Source organism: Schistocerca gregaria, chromosome 1 (assembly GCF_023897955.1).
Source record: "Schistocerca gregaria isolate iqSchGreg1 chromosome 1, iqSchGreg1.2, whole genome shotgun sequence".
Lineage (NCBI taxonomy): Eukaryota > Metazoa > Arthropoda > Insecta > Orthoptera > Acrididae > Schistocerca > Schistocerca gregaria.
Genome location: NC_064920.1, coordinates 654,186,928 through 654,199,868, shown reverse-complemented (window position 1 = coordinate 654,199,868; position 12,941 = coordinate 654,186,928). Strand labels below are relative to the sequence as shown.

The following is a 12,941-nucleotide window of genomic DNA, read 5'->3' as shown; positions in this document are numbered from 1 at the left end:
ATTTCAATATAGATTGTCAGTGGTTTGCCTGTATGATTTCTTCTAAAGGCGATGCAGATTTCCTTCAGCATCCCCATCCAACTGAGATGGCATTCTGTCTCTAGTGGCCTTAACACTGAGAGTTAAACTCTAGCATATATGCTTAGCCCCTAGAAGCTGTGGTTCTCTGCAATTACAGGGTTTTAAAAGCACTTTTGTTCTCATTTCTTTTGGTTTCTGTACCTTTCTAAATATTGAATTATAATTATAATGTCATAAAAATGTCCTTTTAAATTTTTCAAATCACTTGATAGTTGGAAAAACCAATGAGCATTTGCTGCACAAGCTTCTTCATTTCTCTCAAAACTTGGCTTTCTCTTACATTGCATTCACATGGCTGATTCAATGTAAATGCATTGTCTTTCATTTCCATCTCTTTTTGTGTTAATCCAGTTGTATTTTCATTTTTTCTCCCTTTCTTCAGCATTGGAAGGCTGCCTTCCATCTACCATGATGAATTTAAATCATATTGCATTGTTTCTTTATTTATGATTACTACAGATTTGCAGTCCTATGTAAATTGCTCTGGAATCTAACCTTGAACAGATTAGTGCATATCCAGTCATTAGGAAAGCAAAATATTTAAACAACTGGTACAAATGTTTGTTATACTCTTAATAATTGATATACACATACTGTCCAACATAATAAGTGCAGAAGCTGGCTGTGATGGTGTTTTATTTTTATTTTTTATTTATTTATTTTTTATTTTTTTCCAGTTAATAGATCCCATCAACTGTGTAGAAAGCTCTTTCTTTCAGCCATTATTCTATTGTCTTTCTGAACTTATTTTCAACTGCCTCATCCCGCTTGCTAATTTCTTAATGTAATGCTTACCTCCATGCAGAAGGTTTTAATTTTTTTAATTTTTTTAGTCCAGGGAATATTCAGAGTTACTGCTCTTCATTCTTTAACAGTTGAAATGTGATCTTGTATTATGATCGTCCTAACTGATCTTAGTGTGCACAAAGATGTGAAATAGAATCTGAATAATCTGTATTTAATTTTAATAAAATGTTCTGTTCACATAATCAAAATAAATACAGTGGCCAAGAATGTCATGCCTGCAGAACTAAACACCAACCAAATGACCAGGAAGGCCTAAGATTTGTGTACATGGCCAGTGAACTGCTATCCATATGAAGAAAAAAACTGGCAACAAAATCACTAAAAAGAGATCCAAATGTTATAGAATTTATAACCAACTTACTTGATAAACAGCATACTTATTTTGTTTTTCAAACATTAATACTGCAAATTTATGTTTTCTTTGTGTATTTCAGCAATCTTTCACTTCTAACTGGCCCCGTGTACTATGGCTTGCTGTTGATCAAGTAGGGTTACATCTTTTGGAGCACCGGTCTCGCAATGCTCTCTGCACATATGAATATGACAGCATACTTAGTTATAGCCCAGCTCTCAATTGCCTTATGATAATCACAGGAAGTGAAAAGAAACAAAGCAAGATCATTCTCACTACATCTCAGGTTAGTTACAATGAAATTATTCTCTCTACAGCCTATATTAAGGATTCAAAGGAAACAAGGAAACATGAAATACTTTATTGTGTCTGCAGTATGTATGAAGGACTAAAAAAGAAACCAGAACATATGAGGTTCTGAAAACCATAAAGTTCTAAATGCACTGTCATCAATTTTGAGATTGCAGTGTGTATGCATGCTTCTGACATTTGTTGATCTTACTGTGAACAAGCTTTAAAATATGTGCCGACTAAGTTCACACTCGGCACAGTGACTGATGGGAGCATTTATAAATGAGAATGCCTTTACAGTCACTCTCACAACCACTGTGCTGAGTATCAACTTAGGTTGTGCCTATAGGATATATATCTGCAGCCCTATAGTGCATATATGAATGTTCATGAAAAGCTGTCTCACCAATTTCTCAGATATTCATTTCCATATGGGCCCAAAGCACAAAGCATAATTTTGGTGGTCTGTGCTGCTCAATTGTTATCAAGGCTTGACAACATAATTTAATGTCTACATCATGTATGTTGTAGTAACAGCTCATAATTGGATGTTTATCAGCAGTTCTATATGCTTATCAGCAGTTTTATCTGAACCTCAAGCCACAGAATGTGCATAACTAAAATGATGATATTGAAGACCTTGAAGTCTTGAAATAGGCCATAAATGTGCATGTGGTGCATTTACTATCTGTTCTTTATGTTCTGGTTCTATGTTTGCATTAATTATAGAGTTTTCAACTGTCAAAAGACACCATTGTCACTAGCCTATATACAAATTTTTGTGAAGTAACATAAATAATGAATATGGTCCTAAATAAACATAAAGTGGGTACATTATTTTTTTCATAGGAAATATAGGATGTTGAGACTTGATTAAAAAACAATACAGGCCGGGTTTTCTCCAAACATCTATTTTTTATCAAAATGTTGTCTCTGTGTTTTGGGCTCTTATGTTCCTCAGTGCATCAGACATTTCCAGCTGGTGAATGTGGGCTCTCATCTCTTACAACAAAAGTAGTGACTATATTAAGCAACCTTTGAGTGAAAACATAATTACAAAAAATGTAAAAAATCAATGCAATAGCTCGCAGCGATGCTGTTGGTGAATATTGTAAAATACGGGCTAATATTTTGATAAGCAACTCCCCAGTCATTCTCCAGACAAGAACTGCAGCATGACTGACTTGTGCTGTGTAAATCAAACTCACGATCGGGAAGATTCGACCACTGCAATCAGTATAACAGTGCATATGTGAATGCAACAAGATATTGCAGTCACTTAGGACATTAGCCAAAAGGGGATAGCTTCTACTAAAATCTCAGTCATAGTAAACACTAATATTCTGAGGAAAGAGTGATGCTTATTCACACTCTCTTTTGTTTCAGGTGTTAATTTAATCTCCATAGACTCATAGGTTACCTTTGAATACTATCCCAGTAGATACACCAGAAAACTAGTATGAAAACTTTAACCGTCATATCTAGCTATTGGTCATGATGCATTTCATGTCTTTAGAGTGAGTGCCTGTCAAAATATCAACTGTATTTGATAATTTTATTTGGCTGCATTCCCATGAGCTAGTTCGGCAATCTATATGATGTGAAAAGCTTAGAGTTCACTAACCAAAATTGTTTACATAGTGAACAGACTGGAGCTTTTTATCAAATATTTGAGCCGAGCAAAAACAAGACTCCTCGTAAATTACACAATGAGTTTTTTTTCCAGATTTTCATAGCAAAAAAAGTTAAAAATTGACAAATGGGGTATTGAATTGACCAATGTGAGGCCTGGTTTTGCAAAAACTTATTAAATTTCTTGAAATTAATCAGGGTAAATAAGAAAAACATATTGGTGATTTGAGGGAAAATTGACATATTTCACAAGCAGCTACTGTTAGCTATGTAAATGAAGTATAAAAAATTCCTCTCTTCAAGGCCTAGCAACTCTGTACATAAAAATTTGGAAAGGTGCAATATTTAACTGTCAAAAATACTTCCATCAAATCAAGAATTAAATTCAGGACATTCTAGAGCAGAAGACACTAGGAAAGCAAATGATGTGTCTAAAAAATCTTGCTTTCTAACAAAATTTTAAAATTAAAAACAATGGAAAAATGGGTGAATGTTTAGTAAAAGATTTGGCTTAAAGCAAGAAATGAAGTAGATTAGAGGTTCATTTGATATGCCTTTGAATGATGCTGAAAATCATGTACAGCAGCTGAGGTGTCAATTGAAAATTTAGAAGTTCAATTTTTGTCTTAAGAGCCCTGGAATTTTAAAGAGCAGTAGATAATATTTGTCTGGTGGGTTACGTAGACTGTGCAATGTGATGTTGTGTGGCCTTGGTGGCATATTGTTATCACATTTGGCCGAAGATGTAAAAAAATTCGAAAAATTTTTCAGTCTCAGAAATTTTCAATAGAGAATCCTTCAGGTATCAGAAAGAGAGTGAGCATTTTCAGTTTTCTGCATGTGATTTTCAGCATCATTCAAAGGTGCATCAAATGTTTCCCTAACCTATTTTTAATTAATTAATTAATTAATTAGCCAAAAGGGGATAGCTTCTACTAAAATGTCAGTCATAGTAAACACTAATATTCTGAGGAAAGAGTGATGCTTATTCACACTCTAGGCCTCATCTGAGATGAAGTAAAGGAAGGGGTCCAAGTAACCATTAACAAATAATTAATTAATTAATGCGAAACTAGGACCAGAACATAAAGAACAGATACTAAATGAGCCACATGCACATTTATAAAAAAGAATAGATAATAGGGCCATTAAAACATGTAGTTACCAATTTATAGGAGATGCTGGAAATGGTAGCAATGGACATCTAAACATTGCTGACTTCATGTGATGATTTTACCAGCAACACACTGTGATTCTGCAGGCACAATTATCTTAATTTCTCTAGTAATGTTCTTTTTAAGATCGTCTGTTGTGTGATAACTGTCAGCATACACTTTGCTTTTTAGTGTGCTCCATAAATAAAAATTACATGATGTTAAGTCTGGGGACCTTGGGAGCCAGAGGCCTCTACTAACAAGTCTGCCTTCAGGGAACACATTGGTGATGTGGGCCATACTTCGCTTGGATGTGTGAATGATTGTTCCACCTTGCTGGAAGATTGCGTACAGCTTTCCTGCATCTCTTAATTGTACACAGAAAGAGTCAAAGATCTCTAGGTATCCGGCACTGTTTAAGGTGGGGTGAATAATGTGCATGTCAGACAATGCACTTCTCTGAACGAAGAGGTTCTTCATGCAGAATATGTGGGTTCTCCTGCGACCAGTATTTGCAAATCTGGGAGTTTATGTAACCAGACAAATGACACCACTAGACCTCATCTGAGATGAAGTAAAGGAAGGGGTCCAAGTAACAATTAACAATTGCTGTTAATAACCAGTTACAATAATGAACTCTTGTTTCTTGATCCTCACATTTCAATTCTTGCACCACTCTCGCATGATAGGCTTTTAATTTTATATCTTTTAGTACACAATGGCACAGTGTACGAGATATGCCAACCAGCTGTGATAACCTCTTTACCAACTTGCAGGTATATATCATATAATATCCAGGTAAATTGTGTCTAGAGTTTCAGTTGTGTATTCCTCTGCAGATTTTGAATGGATCATACAGCCCTCTATTTCTTGTACTGATCTTGAATAGTGCTGATTGTTGGGAGATTGCCAACAGCATACTTCACTTGAAAGACTTCTTTACATTTCTTGACTAGAGCCTGTCTTTATGTAACACTCCACAATATCAATGCACAGTTCTAATGCAAACTGCCCCATTTCTGTACAATTCAACAGTTGTACTAAACTTTACATTAAAATGCAGTGTATCCAACTTTTAAGACGGTATTGCCACTTCACAAGCAATTCAACTAAGGATGATTAACCGGAAGGTGAGGCATACCAATTTTGTGTGGGACACTCATTTCACCCCTTCTTCTGAGGTCTCTGTGATGGAACTCATAACCGCACCATCCACCTGCATACTACACTGTGCAACACAATTAAAGGCTCTCTTTTTTTGAAACCCTATAATTGTCTCCCATTGCAATGCAGAAGTTTGAAACTTGGCTTAAAGGTGCCTACAACCTTCCTAAAGGTGCCTACAACCTTCCTCTGTAATGGTGCAAAAGCATTGTGCTCTGGGACTTGGTTGGTGATGCTTCAGACAGCAAGGTGTCAACACTTGTGAAAAAAAGGCCAAGTTAAAGAGTTCATGTGAAGTGTAAGGTCAGCTAATGATGTCATATTAGCACCTCAGTTCTGCTTAGTGCCACTGTGGACATGTCATATGATGGGAAGGTCATTAACCCCATCATACATTTCACCCCTTCTTCTGAGGTCTCTTATGATGGAACTCAGAACCGCAACATACAGTGGTTTTATTATGCCAAGGAAAATCTTTCGAACAAACCATCACTCAGAATCAACATGAAATTACTTCAGAAGATGGCATAAAGGGTGACAATGAAACTACCCCTCCCTTGGGGCATTTATTCCCACAGATTCTGTGATCAAAATCAACAGCTTACAATGCGATGAGCAGCACCAGAATGTTCTTGACAATATTTAACTCTGCTAACAACCCCTGGATGATTCAAACCTTCTCCAGGGACACTGTGGGGCTGCAGCCCCACTGAACATGATCTGACACCTTTGAGGTTCTGTCTTTGTTCTGGTATACATGGTGGAACCACTAGTGATCATTCAAAACCATTCGATAATCTTTGAATGTGATCTGAAGCAGTACAGGTTGTTCATGCCTTTTCAGTCCTCCTGTTTCACACCCACCTGTGGTACAACAACAGAGGCCTGTAACACTGACACGTGTGAATAAAACAGCAAAGGGTCCCTCTCAGAACCATCCACACATCTTTGTTGAGCACTTTAAAAATGTACCTGCACAGAGACTTCAACACCTATTCAGGTTGCTGTTGTGCTAGTGTCTGCTTATGGACATGCGGAATTAAGCAGTGTCGAATGGTTTGTATGCTCCCAGGTGGTAGAGCAGCAGCAGAGCATCACTCTGTACATGTACATTTCTAAGTGCTCAGCAAATATAGGTGGTTGGTACTAAGAGTATTGACAAACTGATGGTCCTATAGTGACACTTTGCTGTTTTGTGCACACATGTCAATATTGTGTGTCCCTCTGATCAAGCTACAGGAGTGCCGAGAAACCATAAACACCTTTTCCTGTTTCAGATCACATTCAGATTTTGTCAAATGATTTTGGTTCCAGTCTGCACACAAGAGCAAAAATTGTGGTCATGCTGCAATCCAAGCAGGTTGGATCATGTTCAGTAGGGTTGCAGCCCACAATTTCCTTAAAAAAGCGATGAATCGACTGGAAGGGAAAAATCGCACGTTGTCAAGATCATCGTTCTGTTGGTCAACAAATTGTGAACTATCATTTTGACTGCAAAATGTGTGGAAATCAATGTCCCAAGGGAAGGGGTGATTTCATTGACACCTTTTATGCCACCACTTGAGGCATTTTTGCATCGTTTCTGAGTGTTGGTGTGTCTGAAATGTTATCCTCGGCCACCCATAATTAAACTGCATGATTTCAGGGACAAAATGTGGGTGAGACAGGGTGTGACGACCTTCACATCGTTTCACACATCCACGGTGGCATTGCATGTGATTACGGGGTTTCAAAAAAGTGGCCCTTCAATTGTGTTGCACATTGTACATATCTTTGCATCTTGGTCTCTCCTCAGCACATTCAGTTACCCAATTCAATAAACATAATATTTCAAACAGTTTAAGTCTTTTAACCTTTAAAATATTCATTCATCAATTGTCATACATTGTTTCTTTTTTGCTTTCAGGCGTTCCAAATAGCAAATCTCATACGGGAGTACACTGAGGTCTTGCATTCTCCACAGGAGGTTCAACTACGTGGTGAAAATGTTAACCGCAAATCAAGAATCTCAAGCCGGCCTGTCAGCATTCTACATAAATCTGTCCCCAGTATAGATGCTGTTGTTTCGTAGTATGTCAACAAGAAGTATAACATGCACTTCACAGCCAGATAATGGCTGCAAATAAATAAATGCTAGAAATTCCATAACGTGCCCTGTCAGTACTGATGATCTGCTGAGTTCTTCCATGTTTGCTTTATTCCTTTTCTTCTTTTCATCTACTGAGCATTCCAAGAACAGTCTGCAATGCTGTTGTCAACAAAGCTGTTGTTTTTATGTTGTTTAAATTTGTAGTAATTTATTATTTTTGTAATTGAACTGACACGTAATTTTATTACCTTTTGATGTGCTGCATATACAAAATCAAACTGTTTTCATATTTGGCCTGTTATTGTTGTGAGATCAGTAGAGTGGTGCACTCAGAAGTAATGTGCATCATACTCTTCCGTCTGTCTTCCCACAGTTTGTTTTCAAAATGAAAATTGGTTATTAAAATCAAATAAATTTTTCAAGCTCTACAATGTGTACTGAAAAGATAATATATGTCAAGCAACAATGAAGTGCAAATAGAATACAAGAATTGTTTATCAGTATTGGCAGCAGTTGAATTCCTTATCGCAAAGGAGAAAAGAAGACTTGTGTAATTACTTTAAACCTTTGTTCCTTTAATGACATTAATTTTTGTGTATTCCATAAACTATCCATGTATTACACACCATACTATCGCAATACTTAAACTGAGAATAGGTGCTAAGTTAATTTCAGTATTTCTTTTAATTACATGGAAGTTCTGTTGCTGACAAGTGTTCTTTGGATTTTGAGATAATAGCTCCCAAGCTTTATCTGGAAGTGATATTTTGTAATAACATAACATTCATATTGTGAAGTGTTGCAGGAATGTATATAGCTCTGACAAGGTGACAAATGTACAAAGTCCTAACAAATGAGAATTTATAACAAGTTTTGTTTTTATGTTGTATTTGAGTTTAGTGCGTACTAGACAACCCTGTTATAAATTATTTGTATAGTTGCAGAATATGTAAATAGCTGGATGGCCCTTATGAATGAATATTTTAAATCTTCACATACCTGAGAAAACTTCAGTGTGTACCATTTACATACAGTATAGCTAATACCAATGGTTCTGAAGTGTACAATATGAAATTAATAATCACACTGTCATGTATTCAGGCTCTTTTTCAATATATTGAAATGTCATAAACTTGATTTTAAAGGAGCGGATATAATTATGTTGTTCTGAGACATTAAACAATTAATTCCTATTGAAAATGTAATATTTTATAATGTTCTTGGTGAAGACTGAATATGTGGCCCATTGGGGACGACTGTACAGTAACATTAAAATTATGTAACAGTATTATTAGTGTTATTATTTTAATATGAAGGTACAAGCTCAGAATAATTGGATTAACACTCCTATAATGTATGATTCATTGACTGTGTCCATGGGAAGCTGGGAAGTTTCATCAGCATATAACTGCATAAATGTGCTAGTCTAGTCCTTACATGCTGTACATGGTAAGAAAAAAGTTAATATATTGTGCATCCCTAGCTTAAGTATTTATTTTTAAATACTTTCTTATCAGTAGATGTAAAATTTTATGAAGTGTGTTATTCATGACAACATATTTTCTTTTATATTTAGTTGAGTACAGTACAGTGTACTGATAGTAACTAAACAAAGGCAAGACATATTGTTTTAAAGGACTAGTGGAGATATTGTAACTTTCATTTTCTGTTAGACACTTATTGAAATTAGTGAACTGTACCCTCATTCATTTCCACAATCTGTGGATCATTAAAAGAGACTGGTTAGCTGATCAAGTTTTATATAAGGATGTGGATCGCATTTGAAATCAACAATCATTGGTACTTGCCTTCCAGTCTTTCAGTAAACATGGACCAATGTTGTGTTTTATTGCTGCAGTATGTATACTTAAAATGATAAGTTTATTTTACTTGTAATGTATTTCATCAGTGCTCCTATACAGTTCTTGTACATCTTTAGTGTTTGTAATAGAATTTAAGGTTACGTCTTGTGAGACAATTAAGTCACATCTGAAAGTTTGGCCTTATGACTGTGTGTTGGAAATTATGCACAAATCAATATTAATTTTGTGAACTGATCTTTCACAATTTTTGCACAGGGGGAAAACTGTAGGTAGATTGACAGTACAAATTACAGGACTGTTTGAAGCACTGATATGGTAAATTACAATAACAATTTTCTTCATTGCGAGAACAGTTTTACCAGTTCAGTTATGGAGACACGCCTACATTGCCATGAAAAATGTTCTTGAACTGTGCCTTAAATTTATTATTACTTTCACTGTTACCAATTCTTCAGCTTGTCTAATGCTGTCTCCACCTTCCTGTCTTTATCAAATTTTGTGGTTGAATTTCCTGACTGTTTATTTGCTTCTTGAAAATCCACATAAAATAGGAACAATAAAGATTGTGGGCATCTGACTGGTGTTAATTTTTGAATAATTAACGGAGATCATGTATTCAATTATTAGAATATCAGTCTGTTTCATTTAACTACAACAATGATGCATTTTTCTTCCTCTTCCTTAATCCTTGTCTTAAATTTAAAACAAAATTATTTGTCATGTGCTTTTACTACAACAATATGTAGTTCATATTTTTATGTAAATATAATTTGGTTTGTAATTTAGATGCGTGAGGAAGTAACAAACATAGTATGGCTGAGGTAGCATACTCACTTGTTAATTACGGGTTAACCAGCAAATTTCATAAAATTTTCTTGGGTGAAATCATTACAGATTATGTGGATCATCTTGAAGCGCTAAAGAATTACTAACTATCAATTGTCTATATTCCAGTTTTGATGGTGGAGCTCTTATAGTATTGCAAAATCAGTATACAGTATTGCTCTTCTGCCGCCTTGCCCCCCCCCCCCCCCACTCCCTTGTCCCCACTATCACTTTATTTCTCCTTCCTTTTACCACATACACCCTTTTTTTTCAACTGAGAACAAAGGTGTAATTATCAGAACAATTATTTTTAGGTTCAGCTATCAAATTTTACAGTGAAAATTCCTTTGAGTGAAATTCGGTTATTCTGTTTTAAAAATCATTTCAGCCTTTTTTAATTAGGTTTTCTTCAAGTACACTGTGTTTGTTGCCAAATAAAATTGTACATTGTTTAAGGTACTGGGAGGACTGGGGTACAATTCCTTTCTCAATTCAGGCTTATAATGCATCTCTAATTAGCTCATCATCGACAGGATGTTAAACTTTAATCTCCATTTTAATTTTATTTTGAAGATGTGTGGACATGCACATCAGAGAACGTACCAAACCTTTGATGATATCAACAACTGTTCTATGAGACACCATCAAAGTCCGCAAAAAAAATTTAAAAATCCATCCGATTCATATATTACACGTCCATTACGTAAATAAAATACTCTGCTTGCCTCTTGACTGTTTCTACCCTACAGCCTGTTTGATGAAACTGAATGTAAAAATCACAGACCAGTAAGGTAGTTACCCAATTTCTCCAGCAACTGTATTTTACACAAATCCCATTTGCTTCCCCAGTCCCCCTTGGTATTTTATTTTGATATGTAGCTGTAGTTTAAATGTTAGACTGAAAATTTGCAGCAAAATATGCCCTCTCTGGCACCTGCTTCACTTCTATGTACTCAAGCTTGTCTCTCTTTCCCTCTCCCTCTCCCTCTCCCTCTCCCCCCCCCCCCCTCCCGCCCCCCAGTTAAGGCTCCGTAAAATTACAAAATAAATGGAACAGTTCGTAATTAAGTAACATTCTACTCTTTGACATCCTTGGCCGATCTAGTAAACCTTGCATTCTTTTACTGGAGGTGCCCAAATATGCATTGAGAATTGAGAACACTTTCCTGTCTTGATCAACTTTGTTGGCACATTATTTCTCATCTTTCTTAATCATGTGTCTTATTGATTCATTTTGCTGTTGAGCTTTTCCTTCAATTCATTTTGAGCTGCATACACAATCAAGTTCCATATACAGTGAAAACATACTTTATTTTTAGGATTTAAAATATGCAGGGAAATGTATTCTTTTTTATCAAGAAAATCAACTGGAACAGTTAAAATTATATGAAGTGCCTTTCATATCATTTTACTTTATTAGCAAGGTACCAATCAACAGTAGCACATGATAGCTCTTTGACATTCCTAGTTACATACTCTGTGCAAGATGAATAAGATGAATTTCTTACATACACAACCTGCAGATAAGACTTCTTAGATTAGCTATTTTTATATCATAACAGTAAAACAGGTACAAATTTTCTGCATCTCTTGTAAAAACTGTCATTTCTGAAAAACGCACGTAATGGTTGTAGGCTTGGAAAACTGTCACAGCCTGGAAATCCTTATCTCAGTCCATTTTCTTTGAGTGGTAGAAAGTATATTTTATATTTATTTATTTCTACTCATAGTTACAAATATTTCTTACATAGCATTCCATGGGATTGTAATTGTATAATTATTCAGAAAATGATAGTACCACGATTGTTGAACACAGGTTATGGAATCACTGAACTGGAAACTGATTCTCTGCATCTTTGTGTGTATCGTACTTTACTTTAATTATTATTTCACTAATGTCGTAAAAATACCACTCCATACCTTAGTTTCAAGGGATGCTTTACTACCATAGCAAGTAGCACAATGTCACATGCTGATTTTTCTACTAGATATTCTGTATTTTTATTTGCTTGTGAGAAAAATAGCTCCAGTTTCATTACTATCTGTAATCATAATTTTTGTATGTTAAAACAGAAAAGGAAAATTGACGATGTATAGATTTGACACTGTTCTGTGTGGAGTGGTGACGCTATAGGTGCTACTATGCGTAATAATTTTAATGTATTGCACATTGAAGATTTTACTATTGACTCACTTAGCTTTGTACATGTGTATAATACATTTGTGTGTGAGAGAGGATGACTATGTTCTTGTTATTTTAGAACTGTTATCTGTTGCCATCTGAGCATACGTGGACATTGTTATTTTGCCTCAATTCTCTTGAAGCACAAGCTTAAGTCTGTGATTTGTAAATGTAGGTGGCTGTAAGAAGAATGTTGGATCAGATCAATTTGTAACATTTATATGATGGTCGTTTTATGATACCAATTTTATTTGTATTTATAAATAAATAATTTGTGCATATAAACATTGGAATTTATGACTCCTGACATTGCTTCTGGTTCCTTCCATTGCCTACTGAAATATCTACATCTACATCTACATCTACATCCATACTCCGCAAGCCACCTGACGGTGTGTGGCGGAGGGTACCCTGAGTACCTCTATCGGTTCTCCCTTCTATTCCAGTCTCGTATTGTTCGTGGAAAGAAGGATTGTCGGTATGCTTCTGTGTGGGCTCTAATCTATCTGATTTTATCCTCATGGTCTCTTTGCGAGATATA

General features: G+C 35.5%; 1 protein-coding gene across 2 annotated transcripts in view; it reads left to right on the top strand.

Moving 5' to 3' along the window:
- Positions 1-12,685, top strand: part of LOC126361386 (myosin-I heavy chain) — a 783,760-nt gene extending 771,075 nt beyond the window's left edge. For both annotated transcript variants that reach the window (XM_050007788.1, XM_050007787.1), the window contains 2 exons: positions 1,323-1,526; positions 7,388-12,685. In XM_050007788.1, the coding sequence (XP_049863745.1) occupies positions 1,323-1,526; positions 7,388-7,552 (369 nt within the window). In that variant the 3' untranslated portion in view covers positions 7,553-12,685. The remainder of the gene's footprint in view (positions 1-1,322; positions 1,527-7,387) is intronic.
- Positions 12,686-12,941: the final 256 nt, after the last annotated feature.